This window comes from Drosophila mauritiana, chromosome 2R (genome assembly GCF_004382145.1).
Source record: "Drosophila mauritiana strain mau12 chromosome 2R, ASM438214v1, whole genome shotgun sequence".
NCBI lineage: Eukaryota > Metazoa > Arthropoda > Insecta > Diptera > Drosophilidae > Drosophila > Drosophila mauritiana.
The window spans coordinates 7,377,131-7,404,939 of NC_046668.1; the positions used below are offsets into that span (position 1 = coordinate 7,377,131).

Sequence of the window (27,809 nt, forward strand, 5' to 3'; positions counted from 1 at the left end):
TTTTAACAACAGATTGTTTTTCATTTCTTCTTATTATCGATGTTAATGAGACACTACGTAACGTTCTCTGAATATCCACTATGTGTTCTATGGTACTATTCGCTCCTCCAAATAGAAATCCCTTTCCTGATATAGACGACCCACTGTGCCGGCTGCTGCGTACTGCGTGCCGCAGTGCCTTCTGCGCTCGCCGAGCGTCCATTCTCGCCGCTCGGCACCCATGCCACATCGCATCGCCTATCATTCTGCACTCGTGGTCGCCGCCGACGGGGCTCGTCGTCAGTCTAGAGAGTAATATCGACACGAAAAGTAAGTTCGCCGTGCTTCTGCTGGCCCACCAGCATCGAGTATAGAATCTATATGTGCGGCAGACCCTCGAAACGGGTGGAAAACGTGGAAAATCCATGGCGGAGCTGCCCATTTCCACGCGCCCTCGACGAGCACGTGGCGGAGTTGGGCTCCAGGCGGAAAATGGCGGTGGTGTGCGCGTTGCATAAGATTTGCAATTATAATTCCGACGATTCGAATAAGTAAAATATGAAAATTTGATGAAAAATTCGGAAAGTGCTCTAGTTTTGTGCGCTGCCCAGGCCTTTGCGTGTGATATTTTTGGACATGTGTGCGCCTTCGGCAACGGCTCCGCGCCTTCGGGTCTTCTTCGGGCCGCGGTGGAGACCAAAAATAAACACACGACACCGCTGAAAGGCAGCGAAATGTTGGGGTTTTCAAAATCTAAGATCTATCGTTCGGTTTGAAAAAAGCAAAGCAGCAAGAAAAATACCTCTCTAATGAACAATCCCTAGTGGTGCGCCGGGCGTTCTACATATTTATGTATGAACATAGATATATGGTGGATATCGTGCGTTTCAGTGCGGGTGCTGCCGGTTCAGCAAAATGGCGGAGGTGGAGGCGGGATTGCGTGCCATCGGACCCTTGGATTACCGATGGCCGCCTTGTCCCCGAGTCCCTCGGTTCGCAGACAGACTGCCGCCAGTGAAATCAGTAAAGATATGAGAAAAGTCCTTGCCCAAGGAGAAACGCACCCGGCGAACCAGAGAGCAATTAATTAGAACTCGTCGCCGGGACTCTCGGGAAATCGCAGCATGCCAGTGGTGCATGTTGCACATAGAGCCACAAATACACCGACTAAATATAAGTGCGACGACCACTAAATATATGCATCGCGTGTGTTTGCCAGCTTGTCGACAAAGTAACGTTGGCACCTGCCCAGAAACATACTAGACACCCATCGAAAACATCACGCTAAAAAGCGGAAATTAGGGAAACATTTGATTAGCTGAATCCAAGGCACTCAATTAACACGATTGCCCATGAAAACGAGGAGGATATATACACGCGATTAAGATCAGACAATTCTTTCGATTTTTGAATAACATTGATCAATGATCGCCATTCTTTGTATCTGTGCTTGTTTTTAGTTTTTTGAGATCCAACATAATAGGAAATAAAATCAAGAAAGGAATCAATAATCAATTAAAGGAATTTAACCGAAGTTATATACCTTTTTATTGATTGATACATATTTGATATATAACAAAAAAACTCCTCTATACCAAATAGGAACAATTTATGATCAAAAACAGTGCAATTAGGATTTCTTTAGTATTAGTTCCAATTTATTTTCCGACTGTTCCTATAGCAGCTATATTATAAAGTATTTCGATTATAATAAAAAAAAAGCGAAATTTTATAATTGCAAAGAACTGGTCTTTATCGAAGTAATCAACTTTACATAGAAAAACACCTTTTTGCCATTTACATTCAATTTCTTTGTCAGCTATATGATATATTAGTTCGATATGTTGGTACGTTCGATAAAACATAGAAACAAGACTTCTAGGAAAGTTTCATGCAGATGCCTACGAATCTGAGATACATGCTTGCCTAGAATGTTGCTACTTTATATGGTCGAAATGCTATTATTTACAGCGTTGTAAATCTCTCTATTGATCGAGTTATAATTTAATAATATCGCTGTTTCAGAGCATGTGCAAGTACAGCACTTCTTTAAGATATTTAATAAAAATTATCCTATTTAGTAAAACAGGAAACAATACTGCAACTACATTTATTAACAGAGACTGATGTTCGTATAGTTAAAATTTCCAGAGAGATTAATTAATAATAAAATATATTAAACAACACATTGCCAAGTAAAAATACTTTAATGAAGACTCTTATTAGTAGCCCATTTCATTTCGTTCATTTTGGCCTTTTGCCTGCTAGTGACATACAAACAAATATCTACATAAATTCCTGAATAATTACAAGTGTAAAAAACAATCGCAAATTCGCGGCGAATTGGCAAGTGACACAGAAAGAGCAGAGAGCAAGGCAAATACAAACGTATCCGCAGTACCGAGTGAATCAGCTGTTCGCACGAAAAAGCAAAACAAACAGCCGAGCGGGAGAGTGCGAGAGAAAGTGCTCTCTCCACTCTCCGTTGGTCCGCGAGTGGGTGAGCGTGTGTGTGTTCGCGATGAAAAGAGCGAGTGGAAGGGGATTCCCGAAATATAAACAAAAGTTCGTGCCACTTGAGTTCTGTCCGCCCATTAAGAAACCCTCGCCGACAACCATTCCCACCAGTGACGAGTGTAAACAATGCATTTCTAACCGTAAACATATTCCCAATCTTTCGAAGGAAATTATACCGAGTCGGGTGACCGAGGGAAATCCCAGAACAATTGAATTCAAACGCCGCTGCGATATAAATTCCGATTTGGAGGCGCTGCGGTCGTTGCGCTAACCAAACGAAATGGCTGAGGCGGAGGGAGGCTCCGAGCAGGATGATGTTTCATTCCTGAGAACGGTAAGTACGGAACAGGATATCACAGCCCCATCGCTATTGGAGGTTATAGGAAACAGATTGATTGTCTCTAACGGTATCCAAAATTTGTTCAAAAAGTTTGAAACTATTGCACTACGCAGAAAATTCTGTTGGGCAATTAATAATTATGTTGCCACAAAGAATTGAAAAAACTAAAAATAATATCTGAAATGATTTTCTACCAAGGATTTGACTAGTATCTACTCTACAAATTTTAAAAGTGCGCTTGCCTATAATTAATTTACCAGTATCTGAAGAAACCTTAAACTAATTACAGCTTGCAGGCTTTAGATTAAAATCTAGTACTTGTGATAGATTTAAAGCAAATGAATTCTGAAAGAAAACTGATTTCAGGCCCATTTTAAAGGCCAGTTCGTTTTGAAATATGAGAGTAGCCTGCACATCCAATGACAACAGCAGATCATCTAAAATCAATTACGTCCACTCAATAAAATCCATGGGGATTTTTCACAATTGGTGTCATAAAATATCCGGCCATCCATAAAAGATATCCTGCCTCGTTTCCCCGGCTACGCAATACAGCTGTATATGTATGTAATGCATATTTATAGGCGCCCCTAACTTTTGTTTATGGCACACAATAAATACGAAGCCCAAGTCACAAATTCAATCACGGCCACCAGGGGCTTTAGCTTTTCGTCTGATTCCACTTTACATAGCCAGCTGGTTTTAGGAACGGGATGGGGAGGAGTAGGTGGAGGTGGAAGGATTCCTCGATGAACACATCGTCAACTGACAAATGCCTCCATATATCAATGCCCACAGCTGGTGCGCCAAATGACAGCCATTATGGGGTATAAGTAAATAGTGTTGCTTCCTTGTGCTCACGCCCACGTGCCACACCCCTGCCGACGACCCAAGGGCCCACGCCAACTGGGGGTCAGCGAGGTCAGCAGCAGCGACACCTTGCCGCAATAAATAAATACGTTTGGGGGCAAAAGTTGAGTTTACACATCGCAGCCACACGGACATCCGTGTAACTTTGTATCTCTTTGTGGGCCCGCAGGCTCAATTCCCACACACCGCAACAGAAATTCAATAAATACCGAATACCGAAGACCCGGCAGGGACACAGGACTCCAGGTCCCCGGGGAAGTCCTGCGCCGCCCTTGAAGCGAAGTCGATGTCAAATTACGCTTATGGCCTCCCCAAAAACTTTACAGTTCACTAGCGAGTGACCCGAAAAGTGCAAGTTTGCAAAAACATTTATCGAAATGAAGTCAAATGCAAATTGAGTCATTGAGCAGTGCAGTTTTTGGATGCCCAAAACCAGGATGTGGTCGGATTTAAATTTTAAATAGATGGGCCCAGAGACAATGATGCTGCAGTGTCAGGACTCGGCACTTCATTCGCATTTAAATTATGCAAATTGCTCGATTCGAAATCCATTACCGTTCATTTAACTTCGACTACACACAACATCACCGGTCCAAAATCACAACCATTGGGTGGGGGAGTGGGTGTGGACAACCAGCCATACCACACCACCCACCGACCCGTCGGCCGTTCATTTGCACATTTAGTGCCTTGTAACAATTCCCCCAATTTGCGTGTGCATCGCCCGGCTGATGCTCCATGCCCAAAAGGATGCAGATGGAGCTGGCGAGTCGAATGTGTCGGCAAATGCCAATTGGTATTGCGGTGGCTTGCCGGTCGGAATTGTTGCCAAAGTCTCATTAAAATTGCAGCACAACTTTGGGCCTCTTAACGACTTAATTGTTGCCTAAACTATCCTTCCATTCCTTAACTCAATGCTAGCACTCCGTGCACATGAAGAAATCGATTCCAGGATTTCTAACTTGAAAATCACCTTGGGTAGGCGTCCTTCAAGAACAAAGTGAAATCGCTGAAATACAGTATTCAATTCTTTACAAAAGGAAGTACAACGACTTTGAAGATATGTAAGCACATAAGCGCCACCTAGCAGCTGTTGTACAAATGTCAATTCAAATAATAACCAACAAAAATTCCATTTTGTCCCTTTCGATACTTTTTTGGCATATCGGTATGTTCAGCAAGATCTCTTTATTTCTATTTAAAAGAAAAAGGAACCTTTTTTGGGGGAAAGGGTCGAATTGGCAATATTTTGAAACGTACTTTATACTAAGTATGTGTCTCTAGAATTTGTGTGATGCTTGTTAGATGCTTAGTTTTGAAAGGCTAGTGAGATTGGTAGTTTACAGGACCGAAAACGAAACGAAATCCGTTACTCAGGATTAATGGGTTATCTACATTCTTTTAAAAGTTGGATTATTTCTGACCTCATAACTTTTTAAATTATTGATCAGAATACTTAGACGATTCTATCCATTCGTCAGAATTACGAGATCTCAGAAACTAAACATATTAGCTTAAAGTTGGCTAGGCACAATCAGAAATCAGGAATCATTACTTTACAACCTTCATTGTGATAGAATTTAGCAATGACGTCGTTATTCGTAGATAAATACATAATTATATTTGATATATTTGATTATATTTCATTACCAGTTATATTTGAGGTGCAATTTGAGATGTACTAATAATAATTTTGATCTCAAAATTAAATGCTTGAACACGTACCTATTTGAGTTACAGTTTTACAATTAAGTTTCTTAACCTTTAATAAGCATGAAACGGGTCTACTTTCTTGGGCTTTCCGATGTCATCTACATAGTTTATACACTACTAATTAATGTGTTTGTAGAACATAATATATACACTAAATATTATTCCTTCTGCGGCTGCCATTGTAGGAGGACATGGTCACGCTCTCCTGCACGGCGACGGGGGAGCGTGTCTGCTTGGCCGCCGAGGGATTTGGCAACCGGCACTGCTTTCTCGAGAACATTGCCGACAAGAACGTGCCGCCGGATCTTTCGCAGTGTGTCTTCGTCATCGAACAGGCGCTGTCCGTGCGAGCTTTGCAGGAGTTGGTGACGGCGGCCGGATCCGAGACTGTAAGTATAGCCCCTGAAAGCCGCTCAACTCGGATGTACGCCATTTCATTTCGAAACCAAGTGAATCCCGAGCATTCATACCGTGTAGTAGTCTGTCCCGCCATTTCTGTGTTGTGATCCTTGTTGCTTCGATATCCCTAGACTAAGATCATATAAGTTCCCCCGATAGATAGGTCCTTGCATGCCCCTCTCTGTGATCTTCCCGTTTTTCTCTTCTTCTACACATTTGTAACCTATCAATTTTTCGTTATTTTTCAAAATTTTTCTAAATACCCACAAAACAGGATAGTCGACTTGTAAGTATACCTTTCAATTCTTCTTCTTTACTTGTATCGCGCTTCTATATCTCTTCTACTCTCTATCTTTCTCACTCTGTCTGTGTAAAGTAGCGCTCGTTCTGTCTCGCTCTGCTATTGCTTTCTTTGTCACATCTCTGCGGGAAATAATCCCCTAAAACTGAGCTTGTGCTCACCTATTTTCCCCGACCAGAGATTCAAGTCGCATAAGACTAGGCCCACAAGCCTGGATCTTGCAGCTCCTAACTCAGCAGTGATTAAAATTGAGTACACTTGGACTACGGATTGTACGATTATCTTAACCCTCTTTAATACAAAGAAGAAATCAAGGCCTGACAAACTGAAATATTCTTGAATTTGAAAGAATGAAAATGATACAAAGTAAAAATTATGTTTATAATGAAGTCTACACTTTCCTCACAATTAAAAATGGTTCAGTTTCTTCTTTACTTGACTGTAGTCCATAGATCTAACCATCAGCAACCACGAGCACTTGCATCCTAACTTCGTAAATACGTAACTCTTTCCACTGTTATGCAGTAGTTTGTAGATTGTAGTCTTACCAATCCCTAGAACCAGCTGTCTGCAGACAGAGCTAACACTTTCTAATGGCTTTCCCACGAATTCCTAGGGCAAAGGCACCGGATCGGGACACAGGACATTGCTCTATGGCAATGCCATTTTGCTGCGCCACCACAACAGTGATATGGTGAGTACTGAGTACCGGCAAGAATAAATCTAACAAGCTTACACTTTGCAGTACTTGGCCTGTCTGTCCACCTCGTCGTCGAACGACAAGCTGTCCTTCGACGTGGGCCTGCAGGAGCACAGCCAGGGAGAGGCTTGTTGGTGGACGGTTCATCCGGCGAGCAAGCAGCGCTCTGAGGGCGAGAAGGTGCGCGTCGGAGATGACCTGATCCTGGTGTCGGTGGCCACCGAACGTTATTTGCATACCACTAAGGAGAACGAACAGTCCATTGTAAACGCCAGCTTTCACGTGACCCACTGGTCCGTGCAGCCCTACGGCACGGGCATCTCTAGGATGAAGTACGTGGGCTATGTGTTTGGCGGTGATGTGCTGCGCTTCTTCCATGGCGGCGACGAGTGCCTGACCATACCGAGTACATGGGGTCGTGAGGCGGGACAAAAGTAAGTGAATCACTCGGAATGCCTTTGGTCACTGTACTAAAGTACCCTTTCAATCCCCCGACAGTATTGTTATTTACGAGGGCGGCGTGGTCATGGCACAGGCGAGGTCCCTGTGGCGCCTGGAACTCGCACGAACCAAGTGGACTGGTGGCTTTATCAACTGGTACCACCCGATGCGCATTCGCCACATAACCACTGGACGCTACTTGGGCGTCAACGACAGCAACGAACTGATTCTGGTTAAGAAGGAGGAGGCTTCGATTGCCACGACGACTTTCTGCCTGCGGCAGGAAAAGGACGACGAGAAAAAGGTGCTGGAGGACAAGGACCTTGAGGTGATCGGCTCGCCGATCATCAAGTACGGCGACACTACCGTCATCGTCCAGCACTGCGAGACTAGCTTGTGGCTCAGCTACAAGAGCTACGAGACGAAGAAGAAGGGCGTAGGAAAGGTGGAGGAGAAGCAGGCCATCCTGCATGAGGAGGGCAAGATGGACGATTGCCTCGACTTCTCGCGCTCCCAGGAGGAGGAGTCCAAGACAGCTCGTGTCATCCGCAAGTGCAGCAGCCTCTTCACCCAGTTTATTACGTAGGTGACTTGGAAATTCTTCTTGAGTGATTTCCTCATCGTATTCACATTCATTTCAGGGCCTTGGAAACACTGCAGTCAAATCGCCGACACTCCATTTTCTTCCAAAAGGTCAACCTCAACGAGATGGTCATGTGCCTGGAGGACTTGATCAACTACTTTTCGCAACCCGAAGACGATATGGGTAAGGTCATTCAAAACATGACCCTAAGATGTTCAATAAAACCTCAACTAATTTCCAGAGCACGAGGAGAAACAGAATAGATTCCGTGCCCTGCGCAACCGACAGGATCTGTTCCAGGAGGAGGGCGTGCTCAATCTGATCCTGGAGGCCATTGACAAGATCAACATAATCACCTCGCAGGGCTTCCTCGCCAGCTTTCTGGCCGGCGACGAGACCGGCCAGAGCTGGGATCTCATTTCCACCTATCTGTACCAACTCTTGGCCGCCATCATTAAGGGCAACCACACGAACTGCGCCCAGTTCGCGAACAGCAACCGACTCAACTGGCTATTCTCGCGTCTCGGTTCCCAGGCCTCCAGCGAGGGTTCCGGCATGTTAGACGTACTCCACTGCGTGCTGATCGATTCGCCCGAGGCGCTGAACATGATGCGGGATGAGCACATCAAGGTGATCATCTCGCTGCTGGAGAAGCACGGCAGGGACCCGAAAGTCCTGGACGTTCTGTGTTCCCTGTGCGTGGGTAATGGAGTGGCGGTGCGATCCTCCCAAAACAACATTTGCGACTTTTTGCTGCCAGGCAAGAACCTGTTGCTACAGACGCTCCTGGTGGACCACGTGGCCAGCATCCGACCGAACATCTTCGTGGGTCGCGTAGACGGCTCTTCCATGTACCAGAAGTGGTACTTCGAGGTGACCATGGATCACATCGAACAGACCACGCACATGATGCCCCACCTGCGCATTGGCTGGGCTAATACTTCCGGGTATGTACCGTATCCCGGAGGCGGCAAGAAGTGGGGTGGCAATGGAGTAGGCGATGACCTGTACTCCTTTGGATTTGATGGTGCCTATCTTTGGACCGGAGGTCGCAAAACACTAGTGGTGGACGCGCTGCCCGAGGAGCCCTTTATCCGGAAAGGCGATGTTGTTGGCGTTGCCATTGATCTTTCTGTGCCCATCATCACGTTTACATTTAACGGAGTAAAAGTGCGCGGTAGCTTTAGGGACTTTAACCTGGATGGAATGTTCTTTCCCGTGATGAGTTGCTCATCAAAACTAAGCTGTCGCTTCCTTTTCGGAGGGGATCATGGTCGTTTGAAGTTCGCCCCGCCCATGGGATTCTCTGCACTCGTGCAGTGTCTCATGCCGCAGCAGATCCTCAGTCTGGATCCCTGCTTCTACTTTGGTAATCTTAGCAAGAATGTTTTGGCCGGACCATGGCTTATTGAGGACGACACTGCTTTTGTTCCGAAACCCGTTGATACCACGGGTGTGACATTGCCAAGTTCTGTGGACCAAATCAAGGAGAAGCTGGCGGAGAATATCCACGAGATGTGGGCTCTGAACAAAATCGAGGCGGGCTGGTCGTGGGGCGAGCACCGTGATGACTACCACCGCATCCATCCCTGCCTCACCCATTTCGAGAAGCTTCCGGCGGCGGAGAAGCGATACGACAATCAACTGGCTGTGCAAACGCTAAAGTAAGTTGCCATACTCTTGAGGAAATTAACCATTACTGACCTTATTTCCTCCTTAGGACGATTATCTCGCTGGGATACTACATAACCATGGACAAGCCACCAGCACGCATTCGCCCCGTGCGCCTGCCCAACGAGATCTTCATGCAGGGCAATGGCTACAAGCCGGCTCCACTTGACCTAAGCGCCGTAACACTGACGCCCAAGTTGGAGGAGCTAGTGGACCAGCTGGCCGAGAACACTCACAATCTATGGGCACGGGAGCGCATCCAGCAGGGTTGGACTTATGGACTGAACGAGGATAGTGAAAACCACAGGAGTCCACACTTGGTGCCCTATGCCAAAGTGGACGAGGCTATCAAGAAGGCCAACAGGGACACAGCGTCGGAGACAGTGCGAACGCTCCTGGTTTACGGATATGTGTTGGATCCCCCGACGGGCGAAGGTACGGAGGCACTTCTGGCCGAGGCACAACGCCTCAAGTTCGCCGGATTCCGGACTTACAGAGTGGAGCGCAACTACGCCGTGACATCGGGCAAGTGGTACTTCGAATTCGAGGTCCTCACATCCGGACCCATGCGAGTGGGTTGGGCCCGGGCCGATTGCTATCCGGGAGCGATGCTGGGCAGCGAGGACACCAGTTGGGCCTTCGATGGACACAATGTGAGTATGAGGAGGGCAGGGGTCTCCATGCCGAGGGTCATCCATTCGATGTAGGCTAGGGAGGGTTGGAAGGGACTGCGGTAACGCCTAATGCCAGATCGACTCAAACCAAAACCCACAACCCCGTGATTATAGGTGACCAAAATGCACGCCGGATCCATTGAGCACTTCGGAGTGCGGTATGAGGCTGGCGATGTCATTGGTTGTTTCATCGATGTCAAGGAGCAAACGATCAGTAAGGACCTAGACGCCCTAGCAGCGTGCCTCAACGTTGATTTTATTTACTTTGATCGAACGCATTTTGTTTAACTCAACTCTCAACTTAATCAACGATTTCGTTCTTCTTTGATTTGTTAATTTAGCGACACTCTCTCATTTATACGATCATTAACAAGCTACCAGCAGAGTAAAGAGTAGAGTAGGGCCCACTTGATCGATCGAATCGCGACTAAATCTCGGCACTTGCCACTCAATTTTTAGGAAGAGAAAGTCTACGGTGGCGTCAGTGAATCCTTTGGTAAACAGTGCGGCCCCGGGGACATAGTCGGCGTCTTTCTAGACCTGGCCGACCACACAATTAGTAAGAACTGCTCGCTCCCCTGTTGTAATGTCAAATCCTCTAAGCAGCCCCAAGGAATGTCCACCTCCGTGCTTTTGATATCTACTAAATGTGAACCAGAGCCACCGGATAACCGAGTGCCGCAGGTCCAGCGATGCGAAGGCCATGCGGTATCCACGCATTCACCTCAATATAGATACCCTGCAAAAGCGACCCATAGATACCCATAAAGACCGAACCTCATATAGTCGACTTTAGGTCAATTTAAATCGCATTCGAAATTGATACATCGTTTCTCAACTAGCCAACATATTTATCTCCATAATTTTGAAATTTAGAAAGGGGTTATCAATTAAAAACAGCGTTGTAACAATATTCGCATCTTTAATCATCTAAAGATCAAAATCATTTTAGTTTTCAAAATGGTTACTCTTATCAAATCCAGGGTAAGAACTTTTGTTAAAACTTGAACTAGACATACATTTAAGTAATCAAAGCCAGTAGATCAGCCATTTTAGACACGACAGACAACGAACCGAACCCACTCATAGAATCTTCCGACAAATGCATAAGTCCATCAATGCCAGCTTCTCGTAGACTCTCACTTTCGATCCAGACTATCCAATTCCCATGCTCTAATGTCCAACTATTATTACTTTGAACACCTCGAACGCCTAACAAGGAGCGAGGCGCCTGGTTAGCGACCTGGGTGCCTAGGAGCAGGTGACACATCAGCTCATCCCCAAGCTTTTTACTCTCTCGTAACTGCCTGTAATTACAAACGACACGTACCTAACTTACTTAACCAATAGCAATTCAATCCAGTTGTACAATATTTAGCATGAGAGCTAACCACAAGTACTTAATAGCTTGCTTGACATTATAATCCTAGCTTTGCCTCCTAACTCGAAACCCAACCAGTTAAACACTACTCTAGTCCAGACATGATAACAATATAACATAGTCTAATGCAAGTATGCTGCAAGGCGAATCAAACGCCAATTAATACGCACGCATTTCCTAGAGGAATTAAAATTGCTTAATGGATTCCGGACGAACGATACGATTCCGGATACGGATACGGTTCTCAGGCCAAGGCCCGTTCGGAATTCATTGAGGAGCTCCTTGGTTCTTGGTTATTATCAATATGCTCATCATTAGCAACCGCCCAGCCACCCCCAAGCCCCTACCCCATTAACCGTAATCAATCGTTGTGCAGGCTTCTCGTTGAACGGAGAACTCCTGATGGACGCGCTGGGCGGCGAGACGACCTTTGCCGACGTAACCGCCGAGGGGGTGGGCTTCGTGCCCGCCTGCACCCTGGGAGTGGGACAGAAGGCGCGCCTCATCTACGGCCAGGACGTGGACTCACTCAAGTTTTTCACCACCTGTGGCCTGCAAGAGGGATACGAGCCCTTCTGCGTGTAAGTACTCGGAATACATTATATAATTACATTTAATTTAAATTTTATCTGCAGGAACATGCGTCGGCCGGTAACACACTGGTACACCAAGGACCAGCCCATTTTCGAGAACACCGAGGAGATGCCCGACTGCCGCATCGATGTCACTCGGATTCCCGGCGGCGCCGACACCCCGCCACACTTAAAAATCTCGCACAACACCTTTGAGACCATGGAGAAGGCCAACTGGGAGTTCCTGCGTCTTTCCCTGCCCGTGACCTGCATGGGTGAGTTCATCAGCGAGCAGGAGAAGGCCAGACGCTGGGACGAGATTAAGAACCGGCAGTACCGACTCATGCGCGAGGCGGAGATTGCTGCCCAGATGCAGGTCCAGACACAGGCCGCCCACATGGACCACATGCTGAAAGGTGGTTTCAATATGAACGACATCAAGGGCTTGACCCGTAATTTCGATGAGCACGCGGATGCTGAGGCAGATCACATGATGCGAGGACCCAACCGCCCGCCTCGCAAGGGATCGCTCACCCGCAACATAACCTTCGAAACAGACATGTCCGCCGCCCTGGACGAGATGCAGCGATCCACGTCCGTGCTGGACATGAACGGCCTGGGCGAAGAGATGGATGACAAGAAGAAGCGTGGCCGCAGCCCCTTCAAGTTTTTCTCGAAGAAGTCGCGTGACCAGAGCCGCGAAAAGATGGGTGCTCGCACCCTGGACACCTCTTTGGAGCGTCGAAATACCGTTGCTCATGGACGGAACGTGGTTAACCAGCAGATGACCACACGAGCTCCAACTCTGCGGTTAAATAATGTAAGTTGTAATTTTTTAGTTACGGTATAATGATTATTGGATGCCAAACATTATCTTAGGCCGAAATCCCTCCCAGCCCTGTGCCCCAGGGACCAAAGCAGTTAAGTGGCTCGAATCTTGGCCAACAGCCGGTGGAAACTTCGGGTGACGAGATGTTCGATGCCGAGTGCCTCAAGTTGATCAACGAGTATTTCTATGGAGTAAGAATCTTTCCCGGTCAGGATCCCACGCACGTGTACGTCGGTTGGGTGACCACGCAGTATCACCTGCACAGCCGTGAGTTTAACAAGAACAAGGTGCGTCGTGGGTCAGTCTACATCGAGGATGACTACGAGATGGCCATCGAACGGATCGACCGACAGAGTTGCTATGTGGTTCGAGCGGACGAGCTCTTCAACGAGGTTACCCAGGATGCCTCAGGCAAGGGAGCCTCCCAGGGCATGTTCGTTGGCTGCTTCGTGGACACAGCCACCGGCATCATCCGCTTTACTTGCGAGGGCAAGGACACCTCTCACCGCTGGATGATGGAGCCAGACACCAAGCTCTTCCCGGCCATTTTCGTGGAGGCCACCAGCAAGGAGATCCTCCAGATCGAGTTGGGACGTACCCCTACCACATTGCCCCTTTCAGCGGCTGTACTGCCCACCAGTGACAAGCATATAAATCCACAGTCCCCGCCGCGTCTGAAGGTCCAGTGCCTGCGTCCACATCAGTGGGCTAGAGTTCCAAACACCGCACTCCAGGTGCATGCGCTAAAACTCTCCGACGTGAGGGGTTGGTCCATGTTGTGCGAGGACCCCGTGTCCATGCTGGCCCTGCACATCCCAGAGGAGGACCGCTGTATAGATATCCTGGAGCTCATCGAGATGGACAAGCTTCTGTCCTTCCATGCCCACAGTCTAACGCTCTATGCGGCTCTTTGTTACCAATCCAATTACAGAGCTGCCCATGCCCTGTGCCAGCATGTGGACCAGAAGCAGCTGCTCTACGCCATCCGGTCGGAGTACATGAGCGGACCACTGCGGCAGGGCTTCTACGACCTGCTTATCGCCCTGCATCTGGAGTCTCATGCCACAACCATGGAGGTGTGCAAGAACGAGTACATCACACCGCTGGGAGCCGAACTCAAGGAACTGTACTCCGAAGAGGAGATGCAGCACTCACTGAGATCCCTGGTTACGGAGTCAGTGCGTCCACAGCTGCGGATGACGGAGATCACGTGAGTTGACCATTTACGGCTTTTCGCTCTACCCACAATGCACAGATTTCCCGATCACTGCTCGGGCTGGGGACATGGCATTCTGATTATCCTTTCGATTTTGTTCACATCCCGATCTGTTTCAAATCTCCCGGTCCTGCATCTGATCCAACACAACACCTGATCCATCGAACCTCCTGCACCGACACAACAACAACAACTACACCCGTCCAGACCCCCTGTGATTGCAACATCTAGTATGCCAAGTGTTTCCAGCGAACCGATCCCCGACATCGACCAATTGTACTCCCCGAAGTTCCCCCTAGAAGTAGTCAGGCAGTTTGTCATGGAGGCGCTGAAGGATGCCGTCGAGATCAATCAGGTGCACAACCGCGATCCCATCGGCTGGACCAACGAGAACCTCTTCCTGTGAGTATCACTTTACCCCGTAAGGCCGTAGAACGTCCTCTAGTGATAGCCCCATTCCCATTCGCCGTGTAGCCCTCTTATCAAGCTCACAGACCGGCTACTCTTGGTCGGCGTCCTGACCGACGAAGATGTCCAGCGGCTGTTGGTCATGATCGACCCGGAGACCTGGGACCAAGCCTTCGAGAGAGGTGAGTAAGGAATTGATAACAGCTTTGGTCGTCGGCTGGTAAAAGAACACTAGCATTTTAAACTAATTACTTATATGGAGGATGTTTCATCAATTCTTTACTAATACAATAGGATCTATTTACTACCTTTTGAAAAGATAATGCAATGTAAAAAAAACTTTTACAAATAAAATAAAAAGGAAGAAAGTTAAAGAAAGTTTCAAAGTTAAAAAGTTCTTCCAATACTCCTAAATAGAAATGAACTACTTTACCGGCAGACCACAGCTTTCAGTATGATATGTCTAGGAAACCGAACGCATTCTAATAGAATAATCCCTTATTTCAGAGGGTAAGGATGAGCACCGCAAGGGTTTGCTCACCATGAAGATGGCGGAGGGCGCCAAGCTGCAGATGTGCTACCTGCTACACCATCTGTACGACACCCAGCTGCGCCACCGAGTGGAGAGCATCATCGCGTTCTCCCACGACTTCGTGGGCGACCTGCAGACCGATCAGTTGCGACGTTATATCGAGATCAAGCAATCCGATTTGCCCAGTGCTGTTGCGGCCAAAAAGACTAAAGAGTTCCGCTGTCCGCCGCGGGAGCAGATGAACCAGATTCTCTGCTTCAAGAACCTCGAACCCGATGACCAGGACAACTGCACCTGTGGCCTTGAGTTGCGCGGACGACTGGGCGATTTCCACGATTCCCTCATGCAAAAGGTGTCGCTCAATGCTCTCCAGGAGCCGGATGGCGTCGAGGGCACAGCGATCGAGGAGGTGAAGACAGGACCCATCACGAAGATCTACAACTTTATCAACACCGTCAAGGAGCTGGAGGAGGGCCCCAAGGAGGTGGAAGAGCCGGAGAAGAAGACACCAGAGGAGGTGTTCCGCAAAGTGCTCATTAAGACGATCGTCAGCTGGGCCGAGGAGTCCCAGATCGAGAATCCGAAGCTTGTGCGCGAGATGTTCAGTCTGCTGCTGCGGCAGTACGACACCGTCGGAGAATTGGTTCGTGCCCTGGAGAAGACGTACGTGATAAACACCCGAGCCCGCGACGACGTGGCAGAGATGTGGGTGGGCCTCAGCCAGATCCGCGCCCTGCTGCCCGTCCAGATGAGCCAGGAAGAGGAGGAACTGATGCGCAAGCGGCTGTGGAAACTGGTTAACAACGCCACCTTCTTCCAGCACCCGGACCTTATTCGCATCCTGCGCGTCCACGAGAACGTGATGGCAGTGATGATGAACACACTCGGACGGAGGGCACAGGCGCAAAGCGATGCGCCCACCCAGACGGAAGGAGCCGAAGGAGCTCCGTCCAAGGAGAAGGACACCTCCCACGAAATGGTGGTAGCTTGCTGCCGATTCCTCTGCTACTTCTGTCGCACTGGTCGCCAAAACCAAAAGGCCATGTTTGATCACTTCGACTTTCTGCTGGACAACGCCAACATCCTGCTGGCACGGCCCAGCCTGCGAGGATCCACGCCCCTCGATGTGGCATACTCGAGTTTGATGGAGAACACAGAATTGGCTCTGGCCCTGAGGGAACACTATCTGGAGAAGATCGCCGTCTACCTCTCGCGGTGCGGACTGCAGAGCAACTCGGAGCTCGTGGAGAAGGGCTATCCGGATCTGGGCTGGGATCCCGTCGAGGGTGAGCGGTACCTGGACTTCCTGCGCTATTGCGTTTGGGTCAACGGCGAGAGCGTCGAGGAGAATGCGAACCTTGTCATTCGACTTCTTATCCGTCGTCCGGAATGCTTGGGACCGGCTCTAAGAGGCGAAGGAGAAGGTCTGTTCCGCGCCATCGTCGAGGCTAATCGCATGTCGGAGCGCATCTCGGACCGCTGCAAGATGCAGGACGAGGCCGAGGGCACCATTGCCGGGCTAAACTTCACACATCCTCTGCCGGAGGGCGAGGAGGACGAGGACTACATCGATACCGGTGCCGCCATTCTGAACTTCTACTGCACCCTGGTGGACCTACTGGGCCGCTGTGCTCCGGACGCTTCGGTCATCGAGCAGGGCAAGAACGAGTCCCTGAGGGCTAGAGCTATTCTGAGATCTCTGGTGCCACTGGAGGATTTGCAGGGGGTGCTCAGCCTGAAATTCACCCTCTCACAGACGGCCCCCGGCGAGGAGAAGCCCAAATCGGACATGCCGTCCGGCCTGCTGCCCAACAACAAGCAGAGCATCGTGCTCTTCCTGGAGCGCGTCTACGGCATCGAGGCACAGGACCTCTTCTACCGCCTGCTGGAGGACGCCTTCCTACCGGATCTCCGCACCGCCACCATTCTGGACAAGAGCGATGGATCCGAGAGCGACATGGCGCTGGCCATGAACCGCTACATCGGCAACTCGATCCTGCCGCTGCTCATCAAGCACTCCAAGTTCTACAACGAGGCCGAGAACTACGCGAGCCTCTTGGATGCCACTTTGCACACGGTCTACCGGCTGTCCAAGAACCGTATGCTGACCAAGGGGCAGCGCGAGGCCGTTTCCGACTTCCTGGTGGCCCTCACATCCCAAATGCAACCTGCCATGCTGCTCAAGCTGCTGCGCAAGTTGACTGTGGATGTGTCCAAGCTGTCCGAGTACACCACCGTGGCCCTCCGGGTGAGCATTAGCAACCATTTAAATGTTTTTCAGAAGCTTTCGAAGATGTTTAATTTTGATCTGGCAAAGCATTTCTTAGGGTAGCTGACCAATATATATATTGAATATTGAAGTAGCCTCATTTTTACTGATATATTTAGGCAACAATCTTAGCTTCTCTATTAAAAAATCCATGTAAAATTAATCTGCTTCGCAAGAATTCATAAACTAATCGCACTTTATCTCATTTTAAAATAAATGCGTCGCTATTTAACAATATTTCTTTGCTCAATACATTGTCATATTCTAAAAATATAGTTTTATATAAATTATTGATTTGTTAAGTCCACTTTATTTACTTAAATAACAAACTAATTATACTGAGTACTTATTATTGTTGCTCCCAATTTTCTAATCATTAAAAAGACTAACAAATAATACAATTAAAAGTTAATTTATTAAACAGATCAAGAGCCAACTGATATTTGCACATATTAATCCAATTGACAACCAAGTTAGTTTCTCCATGTTAATGCCATTTCCCTTGACATCCATCCGATAGCTTCTCACCCTGCACTTCGATCGCTGCGCCAAATACTACGGCTCAACTCAAGGCCAGGGCTCCTATGGAGCCTCATCGGACGAGGAGAAGCGCCTGACGATGCTGCTGTTCTCGAACATTTTTGACTCGCTCAGCAACATGGACTATGACCCGGAACTGTTCGGTAAGGCTCTGCCCTGCCTGATCGCCATCGGCTGCGCCCTGCCACCGGACTACAGTCTGTCCAAGAACACGGACGAGGACTACTACGGCCGGCAGATGGGCGCACCGGATCAGCCGCAGTACATGCCCAATCCGATCGACACCAACAACGTGCACCTGGACAACGATCTCAACTCGCTGGTCCAGAAGTTCAGCGAGCACTACCACGATGCGTGGGCCAGTCGGCGGTTGGAAGGTGGCTGGACCTACGGAGACATCCGATCCGATAATGATCGCAAACATCCTCGCCTGAAGCCCTACAACATGCTCAGTGAATACGTGAGTATATCTGAAATAATATCTAAATCTAAAATAATATCTAAATCCATTCACCATTAACCAGATATTCTGTTTTCATTTTCCAGCTTTTTATAACAATCTATTAACATTTGATTAAAATCCATTTATTATCGATCACTTATTCTGTTTTCAGTTTTTAGATTTACCACATCATTATTTGGTTACCATTCTTAAATAATGATTTTTATTGATTTAATTTACTGATTTAATCATTTAATTCCTAACAACGATTATCTATGTTCTTTTAGGTTATTTTGGTGTCACAGATACTTCAAAACTTTATTCGGTATTTTCTAATACTTAATTCAATTTGAAAATATTGAGTAGAGTAGTTAAACAACTTTTCTATTACCGTTCTTACACGGACTTTCATAATTGAAAGATGAAGCTTCTTTTCTGTGACACTAAAGTTAAATAATTTAATTTTTAATTGTGCTAACTTCATGATTAATCTTTACAAATTAATTTAACAGCTAACTCGAAATCGTTCAAGAAATTCTGTTAAACTAAAACTCTTGTGATGGAAAGCAAACTTACCACTGAAATCTCATTGGCAGGAACGCGAGCGGTACCGGGATCCGGTGCGGGAGTGCCTGAAGGGTCTGCTGGCCATCGGCTGGACCGTGGAGCACTCCGAGGTGGAGGTGCCGCTGAATCATCGCGGATCGACGCGGCGTCAGTCGAAGCCCCAAATTGTATGTAGCAGCCAAGAGCCTTTTACTAATCCTCGTTTCGAAAATCCTCTAACACACGTTCCAAATTATCTATCCGTTTTCCAATTGGCTTTTCTGTCTTTGTGCCACGCCCACGACCACGCCCTACACTTTGCCGCCCCCTAACACCGATAGAACGAATTCCAGAACGAGGGCAGCCCGTTCAACTACAACCCGCACCCGGTGGACATGAGCAACCTGACCCTGAGCAGGGAGATGCAGAACATGGCCGAGCGCCTGGCGGAGAATTCGCACGACATCTGGGCCAAGAAGAAGAACGAGGAGCTCAACGGCTGCGGTGGCGTTATCCATCCACAACTGGTGCCATACGATCTTCTGACCGACAAGGAGAAGAAGAAGGATCGCGAGCGCTCGCAGGAGTTCCTCAAGTACATGCAGTACCAGGGCTACAAACTGCACAAGTGAGTAATGGACGAAGACTAAACGAGTTCCGATTTCATTCCGACATATTCCTGACTCCAGGCCATCAAAGGGAGGAGCTGTGGAGGAGGGCGGTGTAACCCAGGCTGCTGTTGAACTGCGCTTCTCGTACTCCCTACTGGAGAAGCTCATTCAGTATCTGGACCGAGCCACCATTAACATGAAACTGCTGAAGCCATCGACTACGTTCAGTCGTCGCTCTTCCTTCAAGACGGCCACCCGGGACATCAAGTTCTTCTCGAAGGTGGTGCTGCCTCTGATGGAGAAGTACTTCTCAACGCATCGCAACTACTTCATCGCCATTGCCACGGCAACCAATAATATTGGCGCAGCCTCGCTCAAGGAGAAGGAAATGGTGGCCTCGATCTTCTGCAAGCTGGCCGCTCTACTGCGTAACCGGCTGAGTGCATTTGGACCGGATGTCCGCATCACAGTACGGTGCCTCCAGGTCCTTGTCAAGGGCATCGATGCACGCACCCTGACCAAGAATTGTCCCGAGTTCATTCGCACCTCCATGCTGACCTTCTTCAACCAGACATCCGATGACTTGGGTAACACTATCCTTAACCTGCAGGATGGCAAGTACAGTCACCTGAGAGGCACTCACCTAAAGACCTCCACATCGTTGGGATATGTAAACCAGGTGGTCTTGCCGGTGCTTACCGCCATGTTTGATCATCTGGCAGCCTGTGACTATGGCAGCGATTTGCTTCTCGACGAGATCCAGGTGGCTTCCTACAAGATCCTGGCTGCACTGTATCATTTGGGTACCGATGGCACCCTGACGCATGACAGGAAGTATCTTAAGACCGAGATTGAGAGGCATAGACCCGCTCTGGGTTCCTGTCTGGGAGCTTACAGCTCCTGCTTTCCGGTGGCCTTCTTGGAGCCCCACCTTAACAAGCACAACCAGTACTCGCTGCTCAACCGTATTGCGGATCACTCACTGGAGGCACAGGATATTATGGTCAAGATGGAGAGTTGTATGCCAAATCTAGAGACCATTCTCGCCGAGGTCGACCAGTTCGTGGAGTCGGACAAGACATACAACGATGCGCCTCATATTATCGACGTGATCCTGCCGCTGCTTTGCGCCTATCTACCGTTTTGGTGGTCCCAGGGACCGGATAATGTAAGTCCCACCAGTGGCAACCACGTGACCATGGTCACAGCCGATCACATGAATCCATTGCTGCGAAATGTGCTCAAAATGATCAAGAAGAACATTGGCAACGATAATGCCCCATGGATGACTCGCATTGCCGCCTATACGCAGCAGATTATCATCAATACGTCGGAGGAGCTGCTCAAGGATCCGTTCTTGCCGCTGGCGGAGCGGGTGAAGAAGCGCACTGAGAACATGCTGCACAAAGAGGACAGCATGCGAGGATTCATCAAGTCGGCCACGGACGACACCTCGCAGGTGGAGACGCAGCTGCAGGAGGACTGGAATCTGCTAGTGCGAGACATATACTCGTTCTACCCCCTGCTCATCAAGTACGTAGATCTGCAGCGGAACCACTGGCTGAAGGACAACATACCGGAGGCCGAGGAGCTCTACAACCATGTGGCAGAGATCTTCAATATATGGTCCAAGAGCCAGTACTTCCTTAAGGAGGAGCAGAACTTCATCTCTGCCAATGAGATCGACAACATGGCACTGATCATGCCAACTGCAACCAGGAGATCGGCCATCTCGGAAGGTGCTCCTGCCGTGGGTGGCAAGGTAAAGAAGAAGAAGAAGAACAGGGACAAGAAGCGCGACAAGGACAAGGAGGTGCAGGCCAGTCTGATGGTGGCCTGCCTGAAACGTCTCCTGCCCGTGGGACTGAATCTGTTCGCGGGTCGAGAGCAGGAACTGGTGCAGCACTGCAAGGATCGGTATCTGAAAAAGATGCCCGAGTACGATGTGATCGAGTTCGCCCGCAACCAGCTGACCCTGCCGGATAAGCTGGACCCCTCGGACGAGATGTCCTGGCAGCATTACCTCTACTCAAAGCTGGGCAAGACGGAGGAACCGGTGGACGAACAGGCGCTGGAGAAGGCCAATGTGAACTCCAACGAGAAGGGCAAGGACAAGACGCAGGAGACAGTGGATCGCATCGTGGCGATGGCCAAGGTTCTGTTTGGCCTGCACATGGTAAGTGCTGGATCAACTCCGAACCAAACGGGATGGGATGTATGGGTGTATCCCAATCTCCATCACGATCTGTCTAAATTGTAATATTTCAAAATGCACAACTCTGATGCCATCAGTTCGAGTAACTCATCTCTATTGAAACTGTACGGAGCTTATCTATCTGTGCAACAACTCAAATCTTTCAACTTTAATCTGTTAATCACTCGATCTTTCTTTTCCTCTCGAAACATCAACAACATGATCAACACCAACATCGACATCGACATCGACATGCACCCACATCGCCAACTCTTCATCCACCCCGACAATTGTTGACTGAAATGCTGACCGTCCCGTGAACGAAACATTTACAGATCGACCATCCACAACAGCAGAGCAAGAATGTCTACAGGAGCGTTGTGTCGATCCAAAGGAAGCGTGCCGTAATCGCATGCTTCCGTCAGACATCGCTGCATTCTCTACCCAGGTTATTACCGATTGCAGTTAACAGATTGCATCTTACAGATTGCAGATTGCACATTGCAGATTGCCGATTGATTAGCTCTGTGGGAACCAACTAACCATACTAGTGTTCTATAAAGTTTATCTGTCCTAACGCCCATTTTATCATCGTCCTCAATATGGCATCAATCTAATCCGATCCATTTTTTTAATACTGAATCCCCACTAAAAGCTAATGCACTAATGTGAGCGCCGTGTTCTAAACGCCATTTGTATTATTGTATATTTTTATGGACTTGCCGCACGCTTGCTTGCCACTTGCCAATCCGATTCCGAATCCCTTAGGCAGCCAGCTCCAAGAACAGATCCAAGCGGTGGGGTTCAAAGATCTCGGTGGCGCGTCGCCAGGCAGTCATTTCAAGCTTACGCGCCAAGCATCTTTATCGCATGAGCAGGTGGTACTCGTTCTCGTAGTCGCATCGATTGGTTCATCGCCTTCTAAGTTTCTTTAATTTTCCACCCCAAGGATCAGCATCAGTTCTTATTTCAACTTTGTGTTGCTCTCTAACTTGAGTTGATTAACCATATGCATGCCAAAGTGTTTTTTCTAACTATTAGTAGCTATTTCGGCACATATCACTAACTTTTGAACGCAATCCCATCCAGACATCGGGCCTGCAACATCTTCGCGCGATCCTACTACGAGCAGTGGCTGCAGGAGGAGAACGTGGGCCAAGAGGTGATGGTCGAAGATCTGACGCAGACGTTCGAGGACTCCGAGAAATCCAAGAAGGAGGGCGAGGAGACGGACAGCAAGCCGGATCCGCTAACCCAACTGGTTACCACTTTCTGCCGCGGCGCCATGACGGAGCGCAGCGGTGCCCTCCAGGAGGATCTGCTCTACATGTCCTATGCCCAGATCGCGGCCAAGTCCACGGGCAAGGAGGAAGAGGAGGGCGGCGACGAGGAAGGCGGTGAGGGTGGCGAAGAGGGCGAAGGCACCAGCATCCATGTAAGTCGATCCCAACTAACATAGACCCACTAACAACAGCTTAAACCCCAAAACCCCGACATGTCTGCTTCAGTGTCGGATGAGGCAGTTAATGGTAACTATTCCTTCGGCTGAAATTACTAAACAACCGCTTTATAATTTTATATATCCCATACACAGCTTTAAGCGCCAATCTTCTATATATTAATAAACCATTCACTAATTCCTCCACAGGAACAAGAGATGGAGAAGCAGAAGCTGCTCTTCCATCAGGCACGTCTCTCCAATCGTGGCGTTGCCGAAATGGTGCTGTTGCACATTTCCGCCTCCAAAGGTATACCTTCTGAGATGGTAATGACGACACTCAATCTCGGCATCGCCATTTTGCGCGGCGGCAACATCGACATCCAAATGGGCATGCTGAACCACTTGAAGGAAAAGAAGGACGTTGGCTTCTTTACCTCCATCGCCGGACTGATGAACTCCTGCAGTGTACTGGACCTGGACGCCTTTGAGCGAAACACCAAAGCAGAGGGTAAGTCCATCCGCCCCGTGATCCCACGCGCCCACCTCCTCCAGCTTTGAGTTGCCATGCCCGTCATCTTTGGTTCGAATATTTCTAAGTTCGATTACTCTATTGATTTGTGTCTACTTCCTTCCAACTGATTTCCCAACCACCCAACACCACCATGCCTCGCATGCCATTACCACCAACCCACCAATCCCGTGTACGTGATTCCCGCTATCGTTGTACCAATCCACCCAAATTTGTCACACGAACAAAGAGTATATTCCGAGTGCGGGTGCAGGTCTTGGTGTAGGTTCCGAAGGCGCCGCGGGCGAGAAGAACATGCACGACGCGGAGTTCACCTGTGCGCTGTTCCGGTTCATCCAGCTGACCTGCGAAGGCCACAATTTGGGTGAGTTATAGAAAGAGAGAGTTCAGGACATGTGATCTCTGAGCCTATTCCTTACAGAATGGCAAAACTATTTGAGGACCCAGGCCGGTAACACCACCACCGTGAACGTGGTCATCTGCACTGTGGATTATTTGCTGCGTCTGCAAGAGTCCATCATGGACTTCTACTGGCACTACTCCAGCAAAGAGATCATCGATCCCGCTGGAAAAGCGAACTTTTTCAAGGCCATCGAAGTGGCTAGCCAAGTATTCAACACCCTCACTGAAGTCATCCAGGGTCCTTGTACCCTCAATCAGCAGGCCTTGGCACACTCGAGGTTGTGGGATGCAGTTGGTGGCTTCCTCTTCCTGTTCTCCCACATGCAGGACAAACTGTCCAAGCACTCCAGCCAAGTGGATCTGCTCAAGGAACTGTTGAATCTGCAAAAGGACATGATCACCATGATGCTTTCCATGCTGGAAGGAAATGTTGTTAACGGTATGGGAACTGTCATATAAACATTGGATGACTAATGTAGGCTTATATCCGAATATCCGAATTAACAGGCACTATTGGCAAGCAGATGGTAGACACGCTGGTGGAGTCCGCCAGCAATGTGGAGCTTATTCTTAAGTACTTCGACATGTTCCTGAAGCTCGCCGACCTTATCGAATCGCCCAGCTTCCACGAAGTGGACATGAAGAATGAGGGTTGGGTGACCCCCAAAGACTTTAGGGAAAAGATGGAGCAATCCAAGAACTACACACCGTAAGTGAAGATAAAGTATGGCGAATCGCTGGGTATCACCGATTACAACGCTCCGTTTTACAGGGAAGAAATGGATTTCCTTTTGGCCTGCTGCGAGCGCAACCACGAGGGCAAGATCGATTACCGGGCCTTCGTGGAGCACTTCCACGAACCATCAAAGGAGATCGGTTTCAACCTGGCTGTGCTCCTGACCAACCTCAGCGAACACATGCCAAACGAACCGCGCCTGGCGCGCTTCCTGGAGACCGCCGGCTCGGTGCTCAACTACTTCGAGCCCTTCCTGGGCCGCATCGAGATTCTCGGCAGCTCCAAGCGCATCGAGCGCGTTTACTTTGAGATCAAGGACTCGAACATCGAACAGTGGGAGAAGCCCCAGATTCGCGAGTCCAAGCGTGCCTTCTTCTATTCCATCGTCACCGAAGGTGGCGACAAGGAGAAACTGGAGGCCTTTGTGAACTTCTGCGAGGACGCCATCTTTGAGATGACCCACGCCTCGGGACTGATGGCCACCGATGATGGCGGTGGCAATGTGAAGCGGGACACTGCCTATAGTTCCTACATGAGCGAGGAAGAGGAGGAGCGAGCTGCTCGTGATCCCATCCGCCGCACCATCACCGCCGTCAAGGAAGGACTGAAGTTCGGAGTGCACATGCTTAGTCCGGCGAACATCAAGCATCAGATAGGAGTGATGCAGACCAAATCCATACCAGAACTCATTGTCGGCTTTTTCAAGATCATCTTTTATATATTTTACTATACCGGATATGCGCACTTCTGCGTGGTGCGTTACATATTTGGCATCCTACTGAACCTGATGCGAGGACCTGCTCCAGAGCAGGAGGAGGAACCGGTGGTGGAGGAGGAAACGTTTGGAAGAGCACTGCCACCGTTGCCGCTTGAAGAACCACCGGGCACAGTGCAAGCCTTTGGCCTGGACATCAACAAGGAGGAGAACGGCATGTACAAGGTGGTGGTGCACGAGTCTCCAGCCAATTCCTCGATGGAGGAGGGCGGAGAATCCAGTCCCGAGGACGGAGCAGCTGCCAGCGGCGAATTGGTCGAAGGTGAACCACACCAGGAGCCCATTTCCATTGTGGATCTGCTGGGTGGAGAGGCTGCAAAGAAGGCGGCACAGGAGCGGCAGGAGGCTCAAAAGGCTCAGGAGGCCGCTATGGCCTCCATCGAGGCGGAAGCCAAGAAGTCGTCATCTGCGCCTCAGGAGACTCCAGCCGTCCACCAGATCGACTTCTCTCAGTACACCCATCGCGCCGTTAGCTTCCTCGCCAGAAACTTCTACAACCTCAAGTATGTGGCCTTGGTGCTGGCTTTCAGCATTAACTTCATGCTGCTCTTCTACAAAGTCACCTCGTTTACCGAAGAAGCAGACAGCTCGGCCGAGGAGGAGCTCATCCTGGGCTCCGGGTCGGGAGGAGGTGCGGACATCACGGGCTCTGGCTTTGGCGGATCAGGGGACGGGGGATCGGGCGATGGCGAAATGGAGGACGAGATACCGGAACTTGTGCACGTGGACGAAGACTTCTTCTACATGGAACACGTTCTCCGCATTGCGGCATGTCTGCACTCACTTGTCTCCCTGGCCATGTTGATTGCCTACTACCACCTCAAGGTTCCACTGGCTATCTTCAAGCGGGAGAAGGAGATTGCCCGCCGACTGGAGTTCGAGGGATTGTTCATTGCAGAGCAGCCGGAGGATGACGACTTCAAGTCGCACTGGGACAAGTTGGTGATTTCGGCGAAAAGTTTCCCGGTGAACTACTGGGACAAGTTCGTGAAAAAGAAGGTGCGCCAAAAGTACAGCGAGACCTACGACTTTGACTCGATCTCCAATCTGCTGGGCATGGAGAAGAGCACGTTCGCAGCTCAGGAGAGCGAGGAAACGGGCATCTTCAAGTACATCATGAACATCGACTGGCGCTATCAGGTGTGGAAGGCTGGCGTCACCTTCACGGACAACGCCTTCCTCTACTCGCTGTGGTACTTCAGCTTCTCGGTGATGGGTAACTTCAACAACTTCTTCTTCGCCGCCCATCTGCTCGATGTGGCCGTGGGCTTCAAGACCCTGCGCACCATCCTGCAGTCTGTGACCCACAACGGCAAGCAACTGGTGCTGACCGTGATGCTGCTCACCATCATAGTGTACATCTACACTGTGATCGCGTTCAACTTCTTCAGGAAGTTCTACATCCAGGAGGAGGACGAGGAGGTGGACAAGAAGTGCCACGACATGTTGACCTGCTTCGTGTTCCATCTGTACAAGGGTGTGAGAGCGGGCGGTGGCATAGGCGACGAGATCGGGGATCCGGATGGAGACGACTACGAGGTCTACCGCATCATCTTCGACATCACGTTCTTCTTCTTCGTGATCATTATCCTGCTGGCCATTATCCAGGGTCTGATCATCGACGCCTTCGGCGAGCTGCGTGACCAGCTGGAGTCGGTGAAGGACAACATGGAGTCCAACTGCTTCATCTGCGGGATGGGCAAGGACTTCTTCGACATAGTACCGCACGGCTTCGACACGCACGTCCAGAAGGAGCACAACTTGGCCAACTACATGTTCTTCCTGATGCATTTGATTAACAAGCCGGACACGGAGTATACCGGCCAGGAGACGTACGTGTGGAACATGTACCAGCAGCGCAGCTGGGACTTCTTCCCGGTGGGAGACTGCTTCCGCAAGCAATACGAGGATGAGCTTTCCGGCGGAGGCGGCGGCGGCTAAAGGACAGCGGATTCGCCGCGTCTGCTTTCTGGGCACAATCACACTATCACTGGACGGTCCAAGGACTCTCGGGATCCACTTTTGTATCGGTAATTTGACAACATCTGGAATTTTTACCTAGTCAACTTTAGCAATGTATTTTAAGCAATATCCTACACAATCGTTTTTATGTACGTAGAGGAGTACGACCCGTTTCCAAACTGAAATATTGATGACGATTCTAGCACGTATAACAACAAATGTTCTTAACTCATTTT

At 49.1% G+C, this 27,809-nt stretch overlaps 1 protein-coding gene across 17 annotated transcripts; it reads left to right on the forward strand.

Annotated features, from left to right (window-relative positions):
* The first annotated feature begins 257 nt into the window (after positions 1-257).
* On the forward strand, positions 258-27,649 carry LOC117138542 (ryanodine receptor). 17 transcript variants are annotated; one of them, XM_033300688.1, is made up of 28 exons: positions 273-309; positions 2,663-2,830; positions 5,605-5,808; positions 6,093-6,104; positions 6,736-6,813; positions 6,865-7,253; positions 7,318-7,842; positions 7,902-8,026; positions 8,085-9,507; positions 9,564-10,167; positions 10,303-10,402; positions 11,946-12,150; positions 12,205-12,961; positions 13,021-14,180; positions 14,394-14,588; positions 14,661-14,776; positions 15,102-17,374; positions 17,916-18,395; positions 18,974-19,111; positions 19,265-19,551; positions 19,613-21,710; positions 22,497-22,606; positions 22,818-23,163; positions 23,377-23,677; positions 23,952-24,062; positions 24,120-24,539; positions 24,608-24,809; positions 24,873-27,649. In XM_033300688.1, exons 2-28 carry the CDS (start codon positions 2,777-2,779, stop codon positions 27,550-27,552), a joined length of 15,393 nt encoding a protein of 5,130 aa, XP_033156579.1. In that variant the 5' UTR covers positions 273-309; positions 2,663-2,776; the 3' UTR covers positions 27,553-27,649. The 17 variants fall into 17 exon arrangements, 16 of the variants coding, with proteins under 16 accessions (XP_033156591.1, XP_033156579.1, XP_033156578.1 ...); XM_033300687.1 differs by lacking the exons at positions 10,303-10,402; positions 22,497-22,606 and adding exons at positions 10,648-10,747; positions 22,064-22,176; XM_033300695.1 differs by lacking the exon at positions 6,093-6,104 and adding an exon at positions 23,237-23,257 and having other exon boundaries at positions 14,436-14,588; positions 19,277-19,551.
* Positions 27,650-27,809: the final 160 nt, after the last annotated feature.